This window comes from Lipotes vexillifer, unplaced genomic scaffold (genome assembly GCF_000442215.2).
Source record: "Lipotes vexillifer unplaced genomic scaffold, Lipotes_vexillifer_v1.1 scaffold393, whole genome shotgun sequence".
NCBI classification, from domain to species: Eukaryota; Metazoa; Chordata; class Mammalia; order Artiodactyla; family Lipotidae; genus Lipotes; species Lipotes vexillifer.
Genome location: NW_006774564.1, coordinates 3,002,795 through 3,029,259, shown reverse-complemented (window position 1 = coordinate 3,029,259; position 26,465 = coordinate 3,002,795). Strand labels below are relative to the sequence as shown.

General features: G+C 40.6%; 1 protein-coding gene and 1 pseudogene across 1 annotated transcript in view; both read left to right on the top strand.

The window, feature by feature from the left end:
• LOC103090361 (pleiotropic regulator 1-like) overlaps positions 1 to 2,150 on the top strand; it is a 2,640-nt pseudogene extending 490 nt beyond the window's left edge.
• The window catches only part of EEIG2 (EEIG family member 2), a 108,057-nt gene that overhangs the window by 57,185 nt on the left and 24,407 nt on the right, over positions 1 to 26,465 (top strand). The window contains exons 3-5 of the mRNA XM_007449340.1: positions 4,798 to 4,827; positions 10,101 to 10,217; positions 13,351 to 13,397. Coding sequence (XP_007449402.1) covers positions 4,798 to 4,827; positions 10,101 to 10,217; positions 13,351 to 13,397 — 194 coding nt within the window. The remainder of the gene's footprint in view (positions 1 to 4,797; positions 4,828 to 10,100; positions 10,218 to 13,350; positions 13,398 to 26,465) is intronic.

Genomic DNA, 26,465 nt, shown 5'->3' with positions numbered 1-26,465 from the left:
GAGGACACTAAGATCCAAAGAAGGCCGAGTGAATCACCTGCACAGTCCTTAGCTGTGGCATTACCTACTTCTCAAGCCAGGGTCGATGCAAACCATAGTGCATCTGCTGGAGGTGAATACAGACACCCTGGGGCTTCTGACCAGTCACAGCCTGCAGGGGCAGTTGTTATGGACGGTGGCAATGCCAAGAACTCCACACTGATGGCTAAAAAAGTCCCTACAATGCCAAAACTTCAGTGGCACCCACCGTGGAAACTCTACAGAGTGATCAGTGGGCATCTTGCCTGGGTTTGATGTATTGCTGTGGAACCTGGAAATCAGTGGTTTGTTACTGGATCTGCTGACAGAACTATAAAGATCTGGGACTTGGCTAGTGGCAAGTTATAACTGTCATTAACTGGCTAGTGGCAAGTTAAAACGCACATCAGTACGGTGCGTGGTGTGATAGTGAGCCCAAGGAGCGCATACCTGTTCTCCTGTGGAGAAGACAAACAAGTCAACTGCTGGGATCTTGAGTATAATAAGGTTATAAGGCACTGTCATGGACACCTGAGTACAGTGTATGCTTTGGATCTGCACCCAACAATCAACATGCTGGTGACCTGTAGCCGAGACTCAACTGCACGGATTTGGGATGTGAGAACTAAAGCCAGCGTACACACGTTATCTGGACATACTAATGCGGTGGCTGCAGTGAGGTGTCAAGCTGCATAACCACAAATTATTACTGGAAGCCATGACACTGCAATACGATTATGGGATTTGGTGGCTGGAAAAACAAGAGTCACATTAACAAATCACAAAAAATCAATCAGGGCTGTGGTTTTACATCCAAGACATTACACAATTTGCATCTGGTTCTCCAGATAACAAAACAGTGGAAACTCCCCGATGGAAGTTTCATTCAAAATCTTTCTGGTCAGGCTTCCCTGGTGGCGCAGTGGTTGAGAGTCCACCTGCCGATGCAGGGGACATGGGTTCGTGCCCCGGTCTGGGAAGATCCCGCATGCTGCGGAGCGGCTGGGCCCGTGAGCCGTGGCCACTGAGCCTGCACGTCCAGAGCCTGTGCTCCGCAGCGGGAGAGACCACAGCAGTGAGAGGAAAAAAAAAAAAAAAAAAAAAAAAAAAAAAATCTTTCTGGTCACAATGCTATTATTAATACACTGACAATAAATTCTGATGGAGTGTTTGTATCTGGAGCTGACAATGGCACTATGCATCTTTGGGACTGGAGAGCTGGCTACAATTTCCAGAGAGTTCATGCAGCAGTGCAGCCTGGGTCTTTGGACAGTGAGTCAGGAATATTTGCTTGTGCTTTTGATCAGTCCCGAAAGTCGGTTACTAACAGCTGAAGCTGATAAAACCATTAAAGTATACGGAGAGGATGATACAGCAACAGAAGAAACTCATCCAATCAGCTGGAAGCCAGAAAGTATCAAGAGAAAGATTTTAATGTGGCGTTGTCTTCATGGTGGTTCCATTTTTGTTTTTTGTTTCTTTTTAAGCTTGGTGTTGATGAGAATATCCAGTCATTTGTGCTCTGGCTAGGAATATAAAGCAAAAACTCACATGCCTGAATCATTACTTTTTCATATTTTACAATGAACTGTCCTCTCCCCTTTTTTTATTTCTAAAATAAACAGTTTGAGATCCTGGGAGGTAAGATGCAGATATCAAGCGTATATGGGTTTGTTGAGCATAACTCTCCTAAAGATAGAATGATTTATCAGTTTTATTAAAACACACTTTTTTTTTTTTTTTTTTTGCTGTGCGCAGGCCTCTCACTGATGTGGCCTCTCCCGTTGCGGAGCACAGGCTCCGGACGCGCAGGCCTAGCGGCCATGGCTCACGGGCTTATCCGCTCCGCGGCATGTGGGATCTTCCCGGACCGGGGCATGAACCCGTGTCCCCTGCATCGGCAGGCGGACTCTCAACCACTGCGCCACCAGGGAAGCCCAAAACACACCTTTTTTTTTTTAACTTACAAAACTGCTTACTGTAGTAGGACATGTTTTGAGGGGAGCAGTCTTTCTTTTTAATCCTTTAAAAACTGATATCTGTGATTGATAATTTGGGATTAGAGGATTTGAAGTCTTCTGTATGTTTATTCCACAGTTTTTGAGTGCATGTTCTATAAAGTTCTGCACTAGATGCTGTTCAGGAAGTAGGTGAGGTGTGTCTGTCTTTTAAGACAGGGGTCCCCAACCCCGGTACTGGTCCGTGGCCTGTTAGGAACTGGGCCGCACAGCAGGAGGTGAGCGGCGGGTGAGTGAGCGAAGCTTCATCTGTATTTACAGCCACTCCCCATCACTCGCCTTACTGCCTGAGCTCCGCCTCCTGTCAGATCAGCGTCTGCATTGGATTCTCACAGGAGCGCGAACTCTACCGTGAACTGCGCATGCGGGGGAACTAGGTTGTGCGCTCCTTATGAGAACCTAATGCCTGATGATCGGAGGTGGAGCTGAGGCGGTGATTCTAGCGCTGGGGAGCGGCTGCAAATACAGATTATCATTAGCAGAGAGGTCTGACTGCACAGAGACCATAATCAATTGCTTGCAGACTCATGTCAAAACGCTATCAGTGGGTGGCAAGTGAAAACAAGCTCAGAGCTCCCACTGATTCTGCATTATGGTGAGTTGTATAATTATTTCATTATATATTACAATGTAACAATAATAGAAATAAAGTGCACAATAAACGTAATGCACCTGAATCATCCCGAAACCATCCCCCCCCACCGCAGCCCCAGTCCATGGAAAAGTTGTCTTCCATGAAACTGGTCCCTGGTGCCAAAAAGGTTGGGGACCACTGCTTTAAGACTTCCACTTTAGTACCTTATTACAGAAATGGTGTCGTAGAGGTACCAGCAAAAAGCCAGGATAACACAGAGGAAAAGCCCATTTATTTTCCCTGAGGAGGATTATGGAAGATTCATAAGGGTCAATGGTGTTTGAGCTGAGTCTTGAGAGTGGTCAGAGAAGAAATAGCCTACTCTAAAATGAGGTGTGAAGTGACAAACGAGACATGTGAGAGGTGTGTGTCCCAGGAGTAGAGAGTTGTCTGCTGCAGTTGAATGAGAACAGCTGGTGGTGGCAGGGAAAGCTTATGTTTTGAGTTTCAATTGCATTCCACAAGCAGTAGGTTACCAATATAGGTATCAAACCCTGGAGAAATAACTGGAGATACCAATGGACGTATTTGAAGCTATAGCAAGGGCTGCAGTCTTTTGTGAAGACTTCATAGAAAAGTGTTACTTAAGTTTCTGATGCCTGTGCCTCTTTCTGGCATATACTGAGTTTTACAAACCCTGTCCTTAGCATCCTGATTCCCTATCAGGCAAGAAAATTTGTCACACTTCACTTTCTATAGTTATAAAACAAAATTACAGGAACAATCAGTTTAAAATTTGTTTCAAATTAAGAAATTATACCATAATTTTGAATAAGCATTTCCAAATATACATATCCCCTCTTGCATGCTGTAGGTGGGAGTGTAGTTGTTACAATCTTTAGGAGGGTAGTTTTCCAGAATATACTGAAGATGCTTGGAATATTTGGCTAACTCACTAGGAAACTGCCTAATGGGAATAATCTGACAATTGTACACAGCAAATTTATTTCACCTTTGTCTTTAATTAAAACTAGTCCAGATGTCCTAACAATAAGGGACTGGTATAATAGATTATGGTATCTTCATGTAGTTTCTCTCCATTACGAGTGAGAAATATCTCTGGAATAACATGTCCAAATTTTATTCTTATATAAAAAAGGAAGCTGTGCAAGCATTATTTTTTTTTTTTTGGTAGAGTAACTTGTTAATGCTCTAAAAAATAATGGAGAAGTAATACCACATTGTTATCAGTGGCTTTGTGAGAGTGGGATTATGGGAGAACTTTCATGATCGGCTTTATGTATTTCTATAATGTTTTAATTTTCTGTAAGCATGTATTTTGTAAACTAAATAAAGGAAAAAAAAACCCACTAGGAAAAAAAAAAGTGAGTGAGGAGAGGAGAATTTGGCCCTAATTTTAATGGCAAACACATAATACAGAGTACATATACTGTGTGCTAAGCAGTGTTCTAAGTGTTTTACACTTAATTCTTGCATCTCTGTGATGTCCTAAATTGAGGGATTTGGCAAATTAATGTAGTTACATATTTTAAAGTAAAATGTTAAGATATATATATATATATATGTTTTACTTTTCACTTTTGCCAGTCTCCTTCACTTAGATAAGAATTAGAGAAGGGAGTTTCTACTGTATTACCATAGAACAAATGCCATCTATATTAAGTGGAAAAAAGTAAGGTATAGAACAGTATATGTAGTGTGCTATCATTCGAGTAAAGCAGAAATGTATATATACATCTTTTGGACAGTTCCTAAAAATTGATAACCATGGTTGTCTCTGGGGCGGGGGTTTCAACTCTTGTTGAAATCTTTGTACAATATATTATTAATATGCTTAACTCAGTAATTAATTTAACCTTTCTTTGGTGATTCATGTTCTTGCAATGGGTCCAGGACATTTTTGGCAGTTTCTTCTTCAGCAAATAGATTAAATATTAGCTTGTCTTCTCACCATTTGTCTCCTTCAGATTTAAGTTAAATTCTAAGTAAAAATTCTGGTTATTTTCAGGGGGGCAGGGGACATCCAAACAGTTGGATTTAAGATCATCAGAATTTTACTCTGTATTTGCTAGCCTGTAAATATCTACCTCAAAATTATTTGACATATATTTAATTTTAAATCTTTAGTCATATGATATCCTTATAGTGTTTTTTTATCTTTGGCAGGAATTAAAAGGTGGAAAAGCTTATGCAAAGGTAAGGTGGTGTTCTTTAACACCTTTGGAATTTGTAATCATTGCTATTTATAAGCTTAAAAATTAAATGTTTTGCTTTTCTAATTGCTGTTTAAGCTTGGCTTTTTAAATAAAGCAACTCAGAGATTGAATAGTTGGATCCAACAATAAATTATAGGCATATTCTTTCTAAATGTTGATTATGGGATGTTATTCTTAAGTTTCAGTTTCCTTACTAGGAGACAGTCTCTGGTTTGCATTAAACAATAGCAACTGTTAATTCAGTTTCCCTTGGGAAGTATTCTCAGTCCCACCCAACCCCCAGTGGAATAGGACTCCCCCCTCTGTGCTCTCTTAGCACTCTGTATACATGATCACTACTGTCCTTTATACTTTTACTAGCTGTATGGAATTACTAATGAATGTGCTCACTTTTTTGCTGGACAGAAGGAATTAGTAATTAATAATACTACCAGAAACCCAACTCTTTTATTTCTAAACCTCTTTAATCTCTAAACCACTATTTTTTTTTTTTTTTTTTTTTTGGCCACACCGTGTCACTTGCAGGATCTCAGTTCCCTGACCAGGGATTGAACCTGGGCCACGGTAGTGAAAGCCTGGAATCCTAACCACTAGGCCACCAGGGAACTCCCCACATACTCCTCTTGTATTTCTCTGTGATGGTAGCTCCATCAGTCTAGTCATCTAAGCCAACTCTTTTATTTTTAAACCCCTTTAATCTCTAAAACCCTTTTTTTTTTTTTTTTTTTTTTTTGGCCACACCGTGTCACTTGCAGGATCTCAGTTCCCTGACCAGGGATTGAACCTGGGCCACGGTAGTGAAAGCCTGGAATCCTAACCACTAGGCCACCAGGGAACTCCCCACATACTCCTCTTGTATTTCTCTGTGATGGTAGCTCCATCAGTCTAGTCATCTAAGCCAAGAACCAGGGCACTAGTTTCAACTATCAAATCTACCTACCCCTCTAAAACTAGTTGGCTGCAGTATCAGTTAGGATGCTCTTTGATACAAGTAACAGAAAACCCTCCTCACCTAGAGATTTTTTTAATCTCACAAAACAGGTAGATATGAGATAGAACTATAGATGTGAGGTAGAGCTGCTCCAGGATTGGTTAATCCACTGACTAAAGGACATCATCAAGAATCCATGTTACTTTTCTCTTTTCTTTTTTACATTCTCTATGTGATGGCTTTGTCCTTGGCTAGCTCCCTTCATGATCAGGAGGTGGCTAGCTGCTCAAGTTTTAGTCAACACATTCACATATGACAAAGCTCAGCTGTTTCCCCATTTATGACTTTTTCAAGTGAGAAAACTTTTACTACATGGCCCCCAGAGGATTTCCCTGTACCTTTGATTGTACACAACTGGATCATATGCCTACTCCTAAACTAGTCATGGCCAGTAGGAATGGATTGCCATGGTTAGCTTAGACTAATCACAATTTTACAGTCAGCTAGAGGTTGGGTTACTTGCCTTATGTACATGGATGAGCTAAGAGTGGACACTTGAATAAAATCAGGACTTGCTAGCAAGGAATATCAGGGCATTGAATGATGGGTAGGCAAAAAACAGTCTGCTTTGACTGACAGATCTTGATTTCTCCTTTCTAAAAAGCTTTTGAAACCATCTCTTCTCTCCAGTCCCAAGACCACTGCCCTAGGTTATGCCTTCATTATTTCTTATTTAAAACCTGCATTGGCCTCCTATCTTTTCTCCACCTCTGTCGTCTCCCACCAGTTCATCCTCTATATTATTGCCAGAGGGATTGTTCTGAAATTCAAAGATGATCATATCCTTCCCCCACTTTTAGTTCTTCAGCTGCTCTCTATTGCCTGTAAAGGAAAATGAAATGAAAAGTCTTTAACCTAGCATATTAGACCCATCTTGGTTTGCAAATCATCTCTCTGCACACTCACCCACTCACTCACTCATCCTTATGCTTCAGACATACTGCCCAGAGAACATTCCTGGAGTGTGCTGTGCTGTTTTAGCCTTGTTGCCTTGTGACTTGATGTTTTCCCTGCCATGCATGTGCTTCTGTTGACTCATGTATCGTTAAAAACTCAACTTAGTCATCCCTCCCCACTGAGAAATTTTCTTTTCCTCTCTTTCTTGTAATTGTGCCTTCCTTTATCACAGCACTTATACTTTTTTATAGGAATTTATTTCCTTTTCTATCTTCCTTTATTAAACTATGAGTTCCTTGAGAATAGGAATAATATACATTCCTAATACCTAACATTATCTAGAATGAAGATGCTCAAAATTATTTGCCAATTGAAGGAAGCTCTACCACAGTTATACCTACAATTTATATTATATATATATATATGCCATTTTACTGAGACAGTTATCTCAGTGAAACCAAAGAGAAAATCATAAGGAAATATGGACTCTCTTGTACCTCATTACAATGTAAGCTCTTGCAAGATGGTTCTTTTTTTTCACTGTTGTGGCCTCTCCCGTTGCGGAGCACAGGCTCCGGACGCGCAGGCTAAGCGGCCACGGCTCACGGGCCCAGCCGCTCCGCGGCATGTGGGATCTTCCCGGACCGGGGCACGAACCCGCGTCCCCCCTGCATCGGCAGGCGGACTCTCAACCACTGCGCCACCAGGGAAGCCCCACAAGATGGTTCTTATCTGTCCTGTTGATCACTGTTTTCCAGTATTTAAAGCAGGGCCTGGCACATAAAAAGTGCTCAGTAAATGTTGACCTTAGCATGCTTTCTTAATGGGGACTGACCAGATTCTTTTTTTAAAAAAACTTGCTTTATGCTTAGTGACTGTAATACCAGCATTCCAACAGTGGATGGTGAGCCAAAGGGCTGTTTTTTATTCAAAAAATACGTGTTAACTGCTTACCATGTGCCAAGCATTGTTCCTGCCACTATTTTAAGTATTAGAGATACAGCAGTAAACAAAACAGACAAAAATCCCTGACTTTGGGGAGCTTACATTCTAATGGAGGATTGCGGGAGGGGGACAGACAATAAAATAAATATGAGATGTGTATATACATGATGTGATGATAACTACTGAGAAAAATAAAGCAGATAAGGGGTAGACAGTTACAGCTACAGGGGAGGGGAGGGGGGAGCCAGGCATGTTCTAGAATGGTCAAGGGAGGCCCCTTTAGAGAGATGACATTTGAACATAGACCCTAATGCATTGAGGAAGAAAGCTGTGAGAAGATCTAAGAGAGAATGTATCAGGCAAAAGAACAGTAAGTGCTAAAGGCTTTGAGGTGATCTTGGCATTTTTCAAGGAAAAGGACCTTGTGGCTGGAAGAGTGGATGAGGAGGAGAGAGGCAAATGAAGTAGACGAGGTGGCCATGGGCAGAGGAATCAGAGACAGTCAATATAGACAAGTCTTTCGAGGAGTCTTGCTCCAAAGGGGAGCAGAAGAATATTACAGTAGACTGGAGAGAGGTATGGCATGAGGTTTTGTTTTCTTTCGTTCATTAAGATGGGAGAAAATCCAGCATGTTTGTGTTCTGGGAATGATCCATAGAGAGGGAAGAATCCCCGAAGCGATGAACTTGGAATAGGCGAGAGGAGAGTGGTTGGCCTTGGATGGGAGCACAGCCAGCTCACTTACAGTAAGTGGGCAGGTAAATATGTGGGCACAGACTCAGGTAGGCGAGTGGATGTGGCTGGTGATAAGAGCTTGTGGAAGTTGAATGCTCTTTTGATTGCTTTTATTTCTGAGTGAAATAGGAAGCAAGGTATCAGCAAAGAGTGTGGATGGAAAAGGTATTGGAGGTTCAAAGAGAAAGGATAATGTATGAAATAAGGCATGTGGATGATGCGTGATCACACAGCCACAGGAGTCTTCGCATGTTCATTTGGATGTGACTTTGCCCTGGACATATCCAGGCTTTTTGCTGATCTCTTGGACCCCTAAAAGAGGCAGTAAGACCAGAGTAATCATGTGAAGATTAGGTAGATATTACCTGTGGCTTGGTATGTTCCTGACTTACTGCTTTTGGAGCTTGTGGTCCTTCAGCTGGTCTCTTAAATTCTTATTCTTCATTCTTCTTATACCAGTTAAAACCCACTAAAATAATGCTCCATCCTACAATAAAAATCTTCATCTTAAATGCCATTCATATGTTCCTCATTGCATGTTTTAAAGCATTAAAGCAGGCAACTTAAAATCACAGCACTCAACTTAAAATCAAGCAGGGTTTGACGTGTATAATACTTTTTATTATATATTCAGGGAGATGTACTCGCAAGCTCGACACATTTTTTTGTTAATAAAAGACTATATACACTTAGTTATATAGAATAGACTGTTCAAAAAATAATGATATGAAGGAGTGATTTTTTTGTACCCCTTGGAAATGAGAAATAGGGTTGAGCAGCATCAGAGGAAAGACCATAGGGTAATCTTTGGTAGCTGCAGAAAATGGGGACCAAACCCGAGTAGTAATAAGAGGGAGGAATGTGGTTGAGCTGAGCTTCTGGGTAACAGCAGAGAAGGTTGGTGTGGGGAAGGAAGGAAGAAGGCTTCATAAAGAGAGATTCAGCTCAAGGGGGACCAGCAAGGCAAATGTTGTGGAAGGTGGTAAAGGTTGTGGTGTGGAAGGTTGTACCAAAGGAAGTATGTGATACACCTAAATCATTTCACTCTTGGGTGGGCAGTGAGAACTTAGTAACCTGCAAGTAACTATCTGCAGTCACCAGTGGTTAACTGGGAATAGAGCCAGACCAGAACAGGGAGATGAGAGTCTGATTGGTTTTCTCTATGTGTGTACAAATGACCATGATTGGTCTGCTAGTATTTCCCATAGAGCGGTGTGAGCACCACTGCTAACTTGCAGTGATTTCAGCTGTTTAATATGCATTATTTTTACGTTTAGTTATATATTTTAATGTGTGCAGAAAAATACATTTAGCGATCAAATATGTGATTTCAGAGATAATGCTTAAGACAAGAGTAGAATAGGTGGTACATTTTTGCAAAAAGGGAGCCAACTTTTTAAGACACATTGGGGTGGCCAAAAAGTTCGTTCGGTTTTAGGTAAAAAGGCACATTTTTCACTTTCACCAAGAACTTGATTGAACAACGTATTCATTAATCGAAGAAACTTTTTGGCCAACCCAATATTAAGCAAAGAATAGAACAGGTGTTGTGAAGTTGGCAAAAACTGCAAATAACTGAAGTTTGAGACCACTTGGCTAGAGCATGGGTTGAATGTTTATTTTAAAGATAATATGATAGAAGCCTAGTAGATATTCTATTAATATAATTATCTTTCTTTTCATAGCTGGGCTTTGCAGATCTAAACCTGGCAGAGTTTGCTGGATCAGGAAATACCACTCGTCGCTGTTTACTGGAAGGCTATGATACCAAAAATACAAGACAGGATAATTCCATTCTTAAAGTAAGCACGTTTCTAGATTTACATGTCAACAAATGAGATTCTCTGCCTTTAAATAATCATAGGTATATACTGTCAAGGGCAAGATGGGAATCAGTATTGAGATCATAAGCTGAACATACCACTGAAATACTCATCATGTAAAAGAAAAAACTGTCCAAATCACAGAAGCACTGAAAAGTAACAAATGTTCACCTTCATGATCACATGGTGCTATAAACGTTCAGGGAAGAGTACACACAACCACTACAGCATAAGGGCTCGATGAGTGGAAGGGAAGGAGCATTGTAAATGAATACCTTACAATATGCTTATAGCTCCCAAGAGGTGATTTCCAAAGCAGCTGTGGTGGGCACATAGAAGTCACTGGGTTCTCTCGCAACAAGTGAAACTCACTTTGGACATCTGCCCTAACTGTTTCCAAGTACCGTCAGGAGCCATGTATTCTGGTGAACCCAGAGGGAATACACACTTCAGAGAGCTGGAGTATTCAATGAAACCAGTAGAGAAAATGTTTGTAAGGTACCTTGCATCTGGTAAAACTCACTGGGTAAACCTTTTGCTGTGTTTTAGTTAGGTTTACCCCATTATGGTAAGTTATCTCATGATAAGAAAGGAAAATAATCCTGAATAAAAACTGAATGGTCAGAAGTTAGTGGACAAAAGAATTACCCTATATCTAACAGTTTTCAAACCCACTTAGCTTATGCCTGGCACTTAATAGATTCTCAATTCATGACTACTGTTAAGGTTTTTGTTACTATTACCATTATCATTATTATTCCCAGAACGCAATAAGATCCTATGGCTGATTCTTAAAAGGCAGTTAGCACCTAGGCATTTCAGAAAGCATTAGCAAAGCTTTAAATTCTGATCCAACAAAAATATACCATTTCTGAATAATAGTACTCTAGGTATTCATTCATTCATTCAACCAGAATTTTTTGAGTAGCCAGAGGTTTAGGGAGCTTAAGGAGCATAACCCCAGCCACGTGGCAGGAGCGTGGATTATGGCATCAGGGCTCTGTGTTTGTTCTTTGATCTCTGGAGCCCTGTGTAGGCACTTCACCTCAGCCCCACTGTTTCCTCCTCTGTAAAAGGGGGATTGCAGTACTTGCCCCAGGGACCTGTTCTTGAGGCCTAAATGAGTTACTGTATGTGATTTTGCCAACACTAGTTGTATGGAATAGAAATCCCTCAGGTTAGCTCATGTAGAAGAGAACTTTAGTTCAAACACAAGGACGTTTCATAGAGCCCTAGGGTGGGAAGTTACAACCAGACCTGAATTCCCAGGAGCTAAAGGAGCTTTCTAGGCCTCTCAGGGACTGTTCTTGCCTCTCTGCATTATCATTCTGTCTGTAGACCAACTTCCTGTGCTTACTCACAGCTTCCCTGCCCTCCCTAGAACTTCAGCTGCTAAGTGGCATTGGCTTGCGATGACGTCAGCAGAATCTGGGAGGCGGGGGAGGCTGTTTCCAGAGACCTTCTCTAAAAGGTCTTGGCCTGGTAGGTTTCCCAGAATGTGTTTGCAGTAGTATCCTCACAGAGCCTAGTATACTCTGGGGCAGGGTGGATGTTCTACAGATGCTAACTCCTTCTTTCTAGAAGGTGGCAAGAACATTAGTTAAAGTCACGTAGTAAGTACCTTGAGAGAGAAGCTGATCCATTTGGTAGGTAGAGAAGGACATTGAGTACTTCTAAATTTTTATAGTTTATTGAGCTATGATTCACTTACCATACATTTCACTCAGTTAAGGTACACAGTTGAATGGTTTTTAGTATATTCATAGGTGTGTCCGACTATTACCATAATCAATTTTAGAACATCTTCATCACTCCAAAACAGAAACCTCGTATGTGCCCAATAGCAGTCACTTCCCACTTTCCCCCAACTCCCCTCCCTTCCCCCCATCCTAAACAACCACTGATCTACTCTATGGATTTACCTATTCCAAACATTTCATATAAATGGGATTATAGAATATGTAATGTTTTGTGTCTGGCTTCTCTAAACTTAGCATAATGTTTTCAAGGTTCATCCATGGAGTAGCATGTGTCAGTACTACACTCCTTTTTGTGGCTAAGTAATATTCCATTGTATGGCTATACCACATTTTATTTATTCATCAGTTAATGGTCATTTGGCTTGTTGTTTTCACTTTTTAGCTATTATGAGCAATGCTGCTATGGGCATTCATATACAAGTTTCATTGTGGGCATATATTTTCTTTTCTCTTGGGCATGTATCCAAGAGTAGGTACTCGTGGAGCAGAATTCTTGGGTCACATGGTAACTCTGCTTTTAACCTTTTGCAGAGCTACTGCACTGGTTTTCAAGTGGCTGAAACATTTTACATTCCCATTAGCAGAGTGTATGAGAGTTCACATTTCTCCAAATATTGAGTCCTTTTATTCTTTAGCTTCTTAGAATGGGGAGCTGCATAGATAACCCTGTGCATTTCATATTTCAGGTGCTGCTAATAGGTATGTGGAGACTTGAATTAAGCATTTAGTCTTCAGGATAAACACATATAGCGATCCTCCAGAGGAAATGCCTCTTACTGTGGGTGAGAGGTCTTGAATAGCTCGGGGTGTCAGGAAGATCAGATATTTCTAAGCCTGATCTTTACAAAATATTATAATTGCTTCATGAATGAATAAAATCATGAATGATTAAAAAACTAAATTCATTCTTGTCCAAAGCTAGAGCAAAGGCCAGAACCATTCTACTCTTACAGGCCACCAGCAGGCACCCCTGAAAGCATCATTATGGCAGACACATTGGAGGAAAACATTCCAGACACTTAAACACCACAGGAGTCTGGGAGGAAAGACAGATAAGATAGACCAGAACAGCACACACCCAGAAGATTGTTACTGGTGAAGCCCTTGCTTTTTGTTTCCATCTTTTCCACTCTTATTTTTGCAGTGACAAAGTTGTGAATGTTGAAAATGATTTTTAACCTATGACTTTATAAAGCAGCAATTCAATATTGGATATGACCCAATTCAGTAATCATTTTATTTATAAATAGGAAATACTGGACTAGGTGATGTGGAAGGTGCATAGATTAGAAGAATGTGGCTTCTCCTCTCAAGATTTTTATAATTACAATATTTCTTTTTCTTATGTTTAGGTTTTAATCAGTATGCAACTGATGTCTGGTGACCCATGTTTTAAAACGTAAGTTGATGCTCAGTAAATGAGTTATTTGTCTGAAAGTTTAATAGTGATTTATTTGTTTAAATTTTCACATTCATATTATGTAGTGTTTGTAGGCTAATACCAGTGAAGGAATAGTTCCTCTTTTAGGAGACTGAACTGACCCTCACAGAAGCTACTATTACTTATTACCAAACAAACTCTCCATGCTCTAAATTATTTAAGCCATGGGTCTTTTGTCATCTTCAGGTTTTGGGTGAAATTATACAAATTTAACTTTTTAATTTGATCTCTGTAGATTTGTCATTTCTTCAGTAAATACCTATTAAGTGCCATGTGCTAGGCCCTAATCTGTAGACACTAGAGCAGGGGTCCCCAACCCCCGGGCCGCGGACCAGTACCAGTCAGCAGCCTGTTAGGAACCGGGCCGCACAGCAGGAGGTGAGCGGCGGACAAACCAGTGAAACTTCATCTGCCGCTCCCCATCACTCGCATTACCTCCTGAACCCCCCACCCTCCCACCCCGGTCCATGGAAAAATTGTCTTCCAGGAAATAGGTCCCTGGTGCCAAAAAGGTAGGGGACCACTGCACTAGAGAAACAGCAGTGAAAAAAATAGATCAAGTCCCTGACATCTTGGAGTTTGTACTCTAAGAGGAAAACAAACAACAAGCTAACAAGTAAATATATACTATAGAGATAGTTATGAATGCTTTGGAGAAAAATAAAGCAGGGTAGGAGAGGCATGGTGCGAGAAGTGTTGCTATTTTATATAGTTAAGGAAGTCCTTCCTGGTAAAGGTGATATTTGAGCAGAGACCTGAGGAAGATAGGAAGCAAGCCATGCAGATATTTGGGGAAAGAGCATTTGAGACAGCAGTAACAAGGACAAAGGCCTTGAGAGAGGTGGGTGTTTGGCATGTTCAAGTAACTGCCAGGAGACCAGTGTGTCTAGAGCAGAGTGGGTGAGGAGGAGGGTGATAAGAGATGAGACCAGATGATAAAGGATCTTATAGGCCATTATAGTAATAGTCTCATAGGCCGCTTATAATCTGAGTGAGATAAAAAGCTACTGGAGTGTTGGGAATTCCCTGACAGTCCAGTGGGTAGGACTCCATGCTTCCACTGCCAGGGCCCGGCTTGGATCCCGGGTCGGGGAACTAAGATCCCGCGTGCCGCATGGTGCAGCCCCCCCAAAAAAATACATGCTACCAGAGGGTTTAAAACAGAGGAGTAAAATGTAAAATTATCAAACTTCTGGCTGCTAGGTAGAGAATAGACAATTTGTGGGAGCAATGAAGGGGCCAAGGGCAGAAATAGGTAGATGAGTTAGGAGGCTGTTTTGTAATCCAAGGTTTGGGGCCTGAGTAAAGAATGGTGTAAATTTATTGAAATGAGAGAGCCTACAAGAGGAACAGGTTGGGAGCTTGGGTATCAGACATGTTAAGTTTGAGATGTCTATTTAACATCTAGCCAGGCATTTTGATTAGGCAGCTGGATGTATCACTATAGGGTTCAGTGGGGAGGCCCAGACTGGAGATATAAATTTGGAAATCATGACATCATCAGCACATAGGTACTGGTTAAAGCCATGAGCTTTGATTAAATGACCTACAGGGAATGAGTATAAATAAAGAAAAGGACCACAGACTGAGGTGTGGGACACTCCCGCATGTTAGAGGTCGGTGAGATAGGGAAGAACCAGCAAAGGAGCAACCAGTGAGATAGGAGGAAGGAACCAAAGGAGACTACTGTCCTGAAACCAGGTAAAGAGTGTGTTTCAAAAAGGACGGAGTAATCAGCTGTGTCACACACTACGGAATTAGGTCACGGAAGATGTGGGCTGAGAATTGACCTATGGATTTTGCGGTATAGAGACCATTGGTGACTCTGACAAGCACTGGTGGAATGCTTTTAGACTACGGCCACATTGGAGTGGATTAAAGTTTTGGAGGAGAAAAATTGGAGACAGTGAGTATAAACAATTCTTATGAGGAATTTTGCTACAAAAAAGGAACAGAAAAACGGGTCATAGATAAAAAGGATGTGGGATTAAGGGCAGCTTTTTATCTTTTTTTTTTTTTTAAGATGGGAGATAGCACATCATGCTTGTATCCTGATATGAATGGTCCAGTAGACAAGGAGAAATGTGGTACAGAAGACAAAAGGGCCAATTGCTAGAACAGTGTCCTTGGGTTGTCAAGAGGGATTAAGGCAGAGAGTGTGGATACAGATGCATATATATGAGAAGTGGAAACATATAGAAGTTATTTTCAAATTGCTCCTTTTCTTAGTGATACAGGAAACGAGGTAATCATTGAAGAGCGAGGATGGGAAAGATGGAGGTGGGGGTTTGAGCAAAGAGGAAAAAATGTGTAAAAGTCTTCTCAGAGAGCAAGAGAGTGAGCTGAATGGGAAAAGGCAATAGGATACCTGTCAGCAATCTTGAAGACACTTAATAGTTAAAAATGAAAGTTAGGGACTTCCCTGTTGGCACAGTGGTTAAGAATCCGCCCACCAGTGCAGGGGACACGGGTTAGGTCCGGGAATATCCCACATGCCGCGGAGCAACTAAGCCCGTGTGCCACAACTACTGAGCCTGTGCTCTAGAGCCTGCGAGCCACAGCTACTGAGCCTGCGTGTCACAACTACTGAACTCCACGCACCTAGAGCCCATGATCCACAACAAGAGAAGCCACAGCAATGAGAAGCCCGTGCACCACAAAGAAGAGTAGCCCCCGCTCACCACAACTAGAGAAAGCCCACGTGCAACAACGAAGACCCAACGCAGCCAAAAATAAATAAATAAGTTTATACCAAAAAATAGTTAATCAGATATCATTTAAATATCTGAGAAAAAATACATCTAGAAAAGAAAACAGTTAATTCCCTATGCATCAACTTCCATGTAGCAGCATCCATGTAGTTCTCTATTTACATACTACTTTATAAAGATGAAAATATATATATTTAACACAAATCAATTCTTGATTAAAATTATGCATTTTCATAAAACTTAGCCTTCCTGTGCTGTTTTCTCTCAAACCATAATTTCCTGGCTGCTTTCTTTATTTCCTGCTCTTTTGAGAGTAAACAATTTTTGGTTTCTTAGGTAACAATATGTTTCCCTGGTGGAATATGTTTAGGGTGAAATGAGAAAATGAGCATTAAAATTTAGTAGAAGAAAATGTATTCATCATTCCTTCTTCAGAGCTTTTTATGAATGTTCGCTTTCTGGCCCTTTCTCTGCCATTTTATCTATCTGTGAAACTCAAATACTGAAGAGCTCAAAAAGTAGAGTCTCTTATGTCCTGTATTATCTCCACAAATGTATTTCTGATAATCTAGAGATTATAGTTATAGAGGAAGACTTTTTTTTGGTAAACTTTGCTATTTTTATTACTTTTAACAAACAGAATATCACATGTTAGCCTTCTCCTTTCCTAGACATGCACATATATCAGAACATCTTCATATAACATATTACCCATCCCTTCCTTTCCTTTTGGACTGTGCCGTTTTGGGGTTTTTTTTTTTTTAAACATCTTTATTGGAGTATAACTGCTTTACAATGGTGTGTTAGTTTCTGCTTTATAACAAAGTGAATCAGCTATATGTATACATATATCCCCATATCTCCTCCCTCTTGTGTCTCCCTCTCACCGTCCCTATCCCACCCCTCTAGGCGGTCACAAAGCACCGAGCTGATCTCCCTGTGCTATGTGGGTGCTTCCAACTAGCTATCTATTTAACATTTGGTAGTATATATATGTCCATGCCACTCTTTCACTTCGTCCTAGCTTACCCTTCCCCCTCCCCATGCCCCTCAAGTCCATTCTCTACATATGCGTCTTTATTCCAGTCCCACCCTAGGTTCTTCAGAACCATTTTCTTTTCTTTTTTTTTTTTTTTAGATTCCATGTATATGTGTTAGCATATGCTATTTGTTTTTCTCTTTCTGACTTACTTCACTCTGTTTGACAGACTCTTGGTCCATCCACCTCACTACAAATAACTCAATTTTATTTCTTTTTATGGCTGAGTAGTATTAAATTCTATATATGTGCTACATCTTCTTTATCCATTCATCTGTAGATGGACACAGGTTGCTTCCAAATCCTGACTATTGTAAGTAGAGCTGCAATGAACATTATGGTACATGACTCTTTGAATTATGGTTTTCTTAGGGTACATGCCCAGTAGTGGGATTGCTGGGTCGTATGGCAGTTCTATTTTTAGTTGTTTAATGAACCTCCATACTTTTCTCCATACGGACTGTATCAATTTACATTCCCACCAACAGTGCAAAGGGTTCCCTCTTCTCCACACCCTCTCCAGCATTTATTGTTTCTAGATTTTTTGATGATGGCCATTCTGACTGGTGTGAGGTGATACCTCATTGTAGTTTTGATTTACATTTCTCTAACGATTAGTGATGTTGAGCATCCTTTCATTTGTTGGTAATCTGTATATATTCTTTGGAGAAATGTCTATTTAGGTCTTCTGCCCATTTTTGGATTGGGTTGTTTGTTTTTTTCATATTGAGCTGCATGAGCTGCTTGTATATTTTGGAGATAAATCCTTTGTCATTTGCTTCATTTGCAAATATTTTCTCCCATTCTGAGGGTTGTCTCTTCATCTTGTTTATGGTTTCCCTTGCTGTGCCAAAGCTTTTAAGTTGTATTAGGTCCCAGTTGTTTATTTTTGTTTTTATTTCCATTTCTCTAGGAGGTAGGTCAAAAAGGATCTTGCTGTGATTTATGTCATAGAGTGTTCTGCATATGTTTCCCTCTTTTATAGTGTCTGGCCTTACATTTAGGTCTTTCATCCATTTTGAGTTTATTTTTGTGTATGGTGTTAGGGAGTGTTCTAATTTCATTCTTTACATGTAGCTGTCCAGTTTTCCCAGCACCACTTATTGGAGAGGCTGTCTTTTCTCCATTGTATATTCTTGCCTCCTTTATCAAATATAAGGTGGCCATATGTGCATGGGTTTATTTCTGGGCTTTCTATCCTGTTCCACTGATCTGTATTTCTCTTTTTGTGCCAGTACCATACTGTCTTGATGACTGTAGCTTTGTAGTATAGTCTGAAGGCTACGAGCCTGATTCCTCCAAATCCGTTTTTCTTTCTCAAGATTGCTTTGGCTATTCGGGGTCTTTGTGTTTCCATACAAATTTTGAAGTTTTTTGTTCTAGTTGTGTGAAAAATGCCTTTGGTAGTTTTTAGGGATTGCATTGAATCTGTAGATTGCTTTGGGTAGTATAGTCATTTTCACAATGTTGATTCTTCCAATTCAAGAATATGGTATATCTCTCCATCTGTCTGAATCGTCTTTAATTTCTTTGATCAGTGTCTTATAGTTTTCTGCATATAGGTCTTTTGTCTCCTTAGGTAGGTTTATTCCTAGGTATTTTATTCTTTTTGTTGCAATGGTAAATGGGAGTGTTTCCTTAATTTCTCTTTCACATTTTTCATCCTTAGTGTATAGGAATGCAAGAGATTTCTGTGGATTAATTTTGTATCCTGCTACTTTACCAAATTCATTGATTAGCTCTAGTAGTTTTCTGGTAGCATCTTTAGGATTCTCTATGTATAATACCATGTCATCTGCAAACAGTGACAGTTTTACTTCTTCTTTTCCGATTTGGATTCCTTTTATTTCTTTTTCTTCTCTGATTCCTGTGGCTAAAACTTCCAAAACTATGTTAAATAATAGTGGTGAGAGTGGGCAACCTTGTCTTGTTCCTGATCTTAGAGGAAATGGTTTCAGTTTTTCACCATTGAGAACAATGTTGGCTGTGGGTTTGTGGTATATGGCCTTTATTATGTTGAGGTAGGTTCCCTCTGTGCCTACTTTCTGGAGAGTTTTTATCATAAATGAGTGTTGAATTTTGTCAGAAGCTTTTTCTGCATCTATTGAGATGTTCATATGGTTTTCTCCTTCAATTTATTAATATGGTTTATCACATTGATTGATTTGCATATATTGAACGATCCTCGCATTACTGGGATAAACACCACTTGTTTGTGGTGTATGATCCTTTTAATGTGCTGTTGGATTCTGTTTGCTAGTATTTTGTTGAGGATTTTTTCATCTATGTTTATCAGTGATATTGGCCTGGAGATTTCTTTTTTTGTGACATCTTTGTCTGGTTTTCGTATCAGGGTGATGGTGGCCTTGTAGAATGAGTTTGGGAGTGTTCCTCCCTCTGCTGTATTTTGGAAGAATTTGAGAAGGATAGGCATTAGCTCTTCCCTAAATGTTTGATAGAATTCGCCTGTGAAGCCATCTGGTCCTGGGCTTTTGTTTGTTGTAAGATTTTTAATCACAGTTTCAATTTCAGTGCTTGTGATTGGTCTTTTTATATTTTCTCTTTCTTCCTGGTTCAGTCTCAGAAGGTTGTACTTTTCTAAGAATTTGTCCATTTCTTCCAGGTTGTCCATTTTATTGGCATAGAGTTGCTTGCAGTAATCTCTCATGATCCTTTGTATTTCTGCAGTGTCAGTTGTTACTTCTCCTTTTTCATTTCTAATTCTATTGTTTTGAGTCTTCTCCCTTTTTTTCTTGATGAGTCTGGCTAATGGTTTATCAATTTCTTTATCTTCTCAAAGAACCAGCTTTTAGTTTTACTGATCTTTGCTATTGTTTCCTTCATTTGTTTTTCATTTATTTCTGATCTGCTCTTTATGATTTCTTTCGTTCTGCAAACTTTGGGATTTTCTTGTTCTTCTTTCTCTCATTGCTTTAGATGTAAGGTTAGGTTGTTTATTTGAGGTGTTTCTTGTTTCCTGAGGTAGGATTGTATTGCTATAAACTTCCCTCTTAGAACTTTTTGCTGCATCCCATAGGTTTTGGGTTGTCGTGTTTTCATTGTCATTTGTTTCTAGGTATTTTTTGATTTCCTCTTTGATTTCTTCAATGATCTCTTGGTTATTAAGTAGTGTATTGTTTAGCCTCCATGTGTTTGTATTTTTTACAGATTTTTCTCCTGTAATTGATATCTAGTCTCATAGCGTTGTGGTTGGAAAACATGCTTGATATCATTTCAGTTTTCTTAAATTTACCACAGCTTGATTTGTGACCCAAGATTTGATCTGTCCTGGAGAATGTTCCATGAACACTTGATAAGAAAGTGTATTCTGTTGTTTTTGGATGGAATATCCTATAAATATCAATGAAGTCCATCTTGTTTAATGTGTCATTTAAAGCTTGTGTTTCCTTATTTATTTTCATTTTGCTGTTCTGTCCATTGATGATGGTGGGTATTAAAGTTCCCACTATTATTATGTTACTGTCGATTTCCCCTTTTATGGCTGTTAGCATTTGCCTTCTGTATTGAGGTGCTCCTATGTTGGGTGCATAAATATTTACAATTGTTATATCTTCTTCTTGGATTGATCCCTTGATCGTTATGTAGTGTCCTTCTTTGTCTCTTGTAACATTCTTTATTTTAACGTCTATTTTGTCTGATATGAGAATTGCTACTCCGGCTTTCCTTTGATTTCCATTTGCATAGAATATCTTTTTCCATCCCCTCACTTTCAGTCTGTATGTGTCCCTAGGTCTGAAGTGGGTCTCTTTTAGACAGCATATATATGGGTCTTGTTTTTGTATCCATTCAGCCAGTCTGTGTCTTTTGGTTGGAGCATTTAATCCGTTTACATTTAAGGTAATTATTGAGATGTATGTTCCTATTACCATTTTCTTAATTGTTTTGGGTTTGTTATTGTAGGTCTTTTCCTTCTCTTGTGTTTCCTGCCTGGAGAAGTTCCTTTATCATTCGTTGTAAAGCTGGTTTGGTGGTGCTGAATTCTCTTAGCTTTTGCTTGTCTGTGAAGGTTTTAATTTCTCTGTCGAATCTGAATGAGATCCTTGCTGTGTAGAGTAATCTTAGTTGTAGGGTTTTCCCTTTCATCACTTTAAATATGTCCTGCCATTCCTTTCTGGCTTGCAGAGTTTCTGCTGAAAGATCAGCTGTTAACCTTATGGGCATTCCCTTGTATGTTATTTGTTGCTTTTCCCTTGCTGCTTTTAATAGTTTTTCTTTGTATTTAATTTTTGATAGTTTGATTAATACTTGTCTTGGCGTGATTCTCCTTGGATTTATCCTGTATGGGACTCTCTACACTTCCTGGACTTGACTGACTATTTCCTTTCCCATATTAGGGAAGTTTTCAACTATAATCTCTTCAAATATTTTCTCAGTCCCGTTTTTCTCTTCTTCTGGGACCCCTTTAATTCAGATGTTGGTGTGTTTAATTTTGTCCCAGAGGTCTCTGAGACTGTCCTCAATTCTTTTCATTCTCTTTTCTTTATTCTGTTCTGTGGTAGTTACTTCCACTATTTTATCTTCCAGGTCACTTATCCGTTCTTCTGCCTCAGTTATTCTGCTATTGATCCCTTCTAGAGAATTTTTAATTTCATTTATTGTGTTGTTCATCATTGTTTGTTTGCTGTTTAGTTCTTCCAGGTCCTTGTTAAACATTTCTTGTATTTTCTCTATTCTTTTTCCAAGATTTTGGATCATCTTTACTATTATTACTCTGAATTCTTTTCCAGGTAGACTGCCTATTTCCTCTTCATGTGTTAGGTCTGGTGGGTTTTTACCTTGCTCCTTCATCTGCTCTGTGTTTCTCCATCTCTCATTTTGCTTAACTTACTATGTTTGGGGTCTCCTTTTTGCAGGCTGCAGGTTCGTAGTTCCCGTTGTTTTTGGTGTCTGCCCCCAGTGGCTAAGGTTGGTTCAGTAGGTTGTGTAGGCTTCCTGGGGGAGAGGACTAGTGCCTGTGTTCTGGTGGATGAGGCTGGATCTTGTCTTTCTGGTGGGCAGGACCACGTCCGGTGGTGTGTTTTGGGGTGTCTGTTACCTTATTATGCTTTTAGGCAGCCTCTCTGCTGATGGGTGGCAGCCTCTCTGCTGATGGGTGGCAGCCTCTCAGCCTCTCTGCTGATTCCTGTCTTGCTAGTTGTTTGGCATAGGGTGTCCAGCACTGTACCTTGCTGGCCGTTGAGTGGAGCTGGGTTTTAGCGTTGATATGGAGCTCTCTGGGAGAACTTTCGCCATTTGATGTTATGTGGAGCTGAGAGGTCTCTGGTGAACCGATGTCCTGAACTTGGCTCTCCCACCTCAGAGGCACAGGCCAGACACCCAGCCGGAGCATCAGGACCCTGTCAGCCACATCGCTCAGAAGACAAGGGAGAAAAAAAGAAAGAAAGAAAGAAAAAAAGAAAAGAAAATAAAGTTGTTAACATAAAAAAAAAATTATTTAAAAATAATTTTAAAGAAAAAAAGAAAAAAAAATGAAAGAAGAGAGCAACCAAACCAAAAAACAAATCCATCAGTGATAACAAGCACTAAAAACTATACTTAAAAAAAAAAACAAACGGAAAGACAGAACCTTAGGACAAATGGTAAAAGCCAAGCTATACAGACAAAATCACAGAAAGAAGCATACACATACACACTTGCAAAAAGAGAAAAAGGGAAAAATATATATATCGTTGCTCCCAATGTCCACCACCTCTGTTTTGGGATGATTCGTTGTCTATTCAAGTATTCCACAGATGCAGGGTACATCAAGTTGATTGTGGAGATATAATCCTCTACTGAGGCTGCTGGGATAGATTTCCCTTTCTCTTTGTTCGCACAGCTCCTGGGGTTCAGCTTTGGATTTGGCCCCGACTCTGCGTGTAGGTTGCCTGAGAGCATGTGTTCTTCGCTCAGACAGGATGGGGTTAAAGGAGCAGCTGATTAGGGGGCTCTGGCTCCCTCAGGCCAAAGTGGAGGGACGGGTACAGAATGCGGGGGGAGCCTGTGGCGACAGAGACCAGTGTGACGTTGCACCAGCCTTAGGTGCACCATGTGTTCTCCCAGGGAAGTTGTCCTTGGATCACGGGACCCTGGCAGTGGCAGGCTGCACAGGCTCCCAGGAGGAGGGGTGTGGATAGTGACCTGTGCTTGCACACAGGCTTCTTGGCTGCAGCAGCAGCCTTGGCGTCTCATGCCCGTCTCGTGGCCGCGCTGATAGCCATGGCTTGTGCCCATCTGTAGAGCTCATTTAGACAGTGCTCTGAATCCCCTCTCCTCGCGCACCCCGAAACAATGGTCTCTTGCCTCTTCTGCAGGTCCAGACTTTTTCCCGGACTCCCTCCCGGCTAGCTGTGGCGCACTAGCCCCCTTCAGGCTGTGTTCATGCCACCAACCCCAGTCCTCTCCCTGCGCTCCGACCGAAGCCCGAGCCTCAGCTCGCAGCCCCGCCCACCCCGGCGGTGAGCAGACAAGCCTCTCGGGCTGGTGAGTGCTGGTCGGCACCGATCCTCTGTGCGGGAATCTCTCCGCTTTGCCCTCCGCACCCCTGTGGCTGCGCTTTCCTCTGCGGCTCCGAAGCTTCCCCCTCCGCCACCTGCAGTCTCCACCTGCGAAGGGGCTTCCTAGTGTGTGGAAACCTTTCCTCCTTCACAACTCCCTCCCACTGGTCCAGGTCCCGTCCCTATTCTTTTGTCTCTGTTTTTTCTTTTTCCTTTTGCGCTACCGAGGTACGTGAGGAGTTTCTTTCTTTTTGGGAGGTCTGAGGTCTTCTGCCCGCGTTCAGTAGGTGTTCTGTAGGAGTTGTTCCACATGTAGATGTATTTCTGATGTATTTGTGGGAGGAAGGTGATCTCCACCTCTTACTCTTCCGCCATCTTGAAGGTCTGTCCTGTGCCGTTTTATAATCTATCCTATATGCAGTTCATCTCAGCACTGCATGCTGATTATCTGCTCTCCATGTCACCTCTCCTCAGGGGGCTCAAAGGAATAAGCAGATCCCCTGCATCAGAGCTAAAATCCCCAGCACAACCCATTCACACACAGTGGGGTGGCTAGAGAAAGACTTTTATAGCTCATTAAAATAAACAAACTTTACCTAATCCCCAGAAACAAAGTATTTCTCAGGAGAATCAAACTCCCAATATTTGTTTTCTCTTTTCTTTGAGTATCTGAAATTGTGCAACTGTCAGTAGAAAAGGGACAGCTCTAACACATCCATGTACTTACTGAGTATGGATTGAATAGTAAAATGTTTGAACTGCTGATGTGAAAAGTAAATTCTTTTTACCAGGTTGTATTTCAGTGTATATCAAATATGTAAAATCACAGTACTTGGGAATTCCCTGGCCGTCCAGTGGTTAGAACTCCATGCTTTCACTGCCAAGGGCTCAGGTTTGATCACTGGTCAGAGAGCTAAGATCCTACAAGCCGAGTAGCGTGGCCAAAAAAAAAAAATCACAGTACTTAAGAGCTGAAAGTTGGAAGTTGTCTAGTCTGGTGACTTTTCTTCCCAGAATATTTAGCCACAGAATCCCTTTGCACAAATACGTTATGAATCCTGTATTTAATATCTGTCTATTGAGGGAGAAAAAAGGTGCAGTACCCTACTACCCCTGAAGTCCCTAAGGGAGCTTCATGAAGCCAGTTTTTAAGGTATGGGTATAATGCAAGTTCACTTTTTACTGATGAGGACCCTAAACCACAGAACAATTGAGGGACTTGACTGAGTATTTGTCTGTAAGACAAAGATGTAAATAACTGCTGGAGAGGGTCATTGTACTATTCTCTCTGCTTTTGTCTGTCTTAATTTTTCATGATACAAGTTTTCAAAAACCTACTAGAGAAACAGACAAGAGTGTAGCAGATTCTTAGCACTCTCAGTTAAATTCTAGTTTTGATATTTTATGAACAGAAGATCTGTGACTTACATCGAACAATTTTTGAGAAACACAAATTTTATACTAAAGCCAGTACTTACGAAGAAGACAGCTGGTAAGTCAGCCCCCAACCACTTGCCCTAAACTCCGCTTTATAGTTCTCTACAATTTGTCAAATACCCAGCAGCCCTCAAAAAGAATGAAGCTGACTCTGAAGAGAAAGCCAACCACTAATGCTTATGAAAAGGATATTTTAAAGGAGAAATTATATGTACTGGCATTTAATGATTTTGTGGTAAAGCAGATCTAGGGATGATATACTCTCTTGAATAGCTAGGGCTCTGGAGCGTTCATATTCTAGAAAGGAGGAAATTACCACTTGTCAAAATGATTTAATGAATATTACTGTGTCCCAATTTAATTCTTGAAACAACTGTGTCGTGTGAGAACATTGAGGCTCAGAGGTTACAGAACTAATTTGTCCAGCTCCCCAGTATTCTCTCATTCAGTACATGTGCATAGATCCCCTACCCTTTGCTAACATTTACCAAACTCAATAAGACCAACCCCCTGCACTATTTATATGGGAGACAGAGGCACAACGTATGATGTTATTGAGGCATAGAGGAGAGTCCTTAACTACTCTTCCTTGAAAGCCAGGAAAGTCTTCACTGAGGGGGTGACACTGAGCTAAGTTTTAAAGGATGAATAGGAAATCACTAAGCAGGGGAGGTGGGTAGGACATTCCAGGAAGAGAAAACAGCTTGCACAAGTTTATAGCATTGTTACAGGGCATGGAGAGAATATTTATGAAATACCAAGTAGGTAGTTAGTGTCATTTTAGGAGGTCATTTTTCACATACTCTTAACATTACATGAAATTAAAATAATCCCATCCCTTTCATTCTGAAATTGAACTACATTAAACAATTTCTGATAAGAGATATAAAAACATTTTCAGAACAAAAGGGATAATAGAATAAAAAAGTGGCATGTGATAGGCACTCAGTGATTATTTATTCAACAATTTGAAATTCTCCTAGTAGCTGTTAGGAGATTTCTCCTAATAGCTCTTAGGAGATAGATTTCTCCTAATAGCTGTTAGGAGGTAAGGAGATTTCTCCTAATGGCTGTTAGGAGATATTTCCTGATAGCTGTTAGGAGATTTCAAATTCTAAACTTGCTAAAATTTTAGATTCTAAATTTGCCTTAATATCAGTCCCTGTGGTTAATGAATTTTCTCCATAATGCTTAGTTGCCCCAGTGTTAGATCAGTTTGTACAGATGGCTGAAATTATCAAGGGTTGGGGTTCTTCAGATTTTTTGAGACTGCAGAATGAGTAGCACCAAACTGAAGGTATTGCTCAAAGTCATATGGCTGTGCAGTCAGGCTGGACAGGGA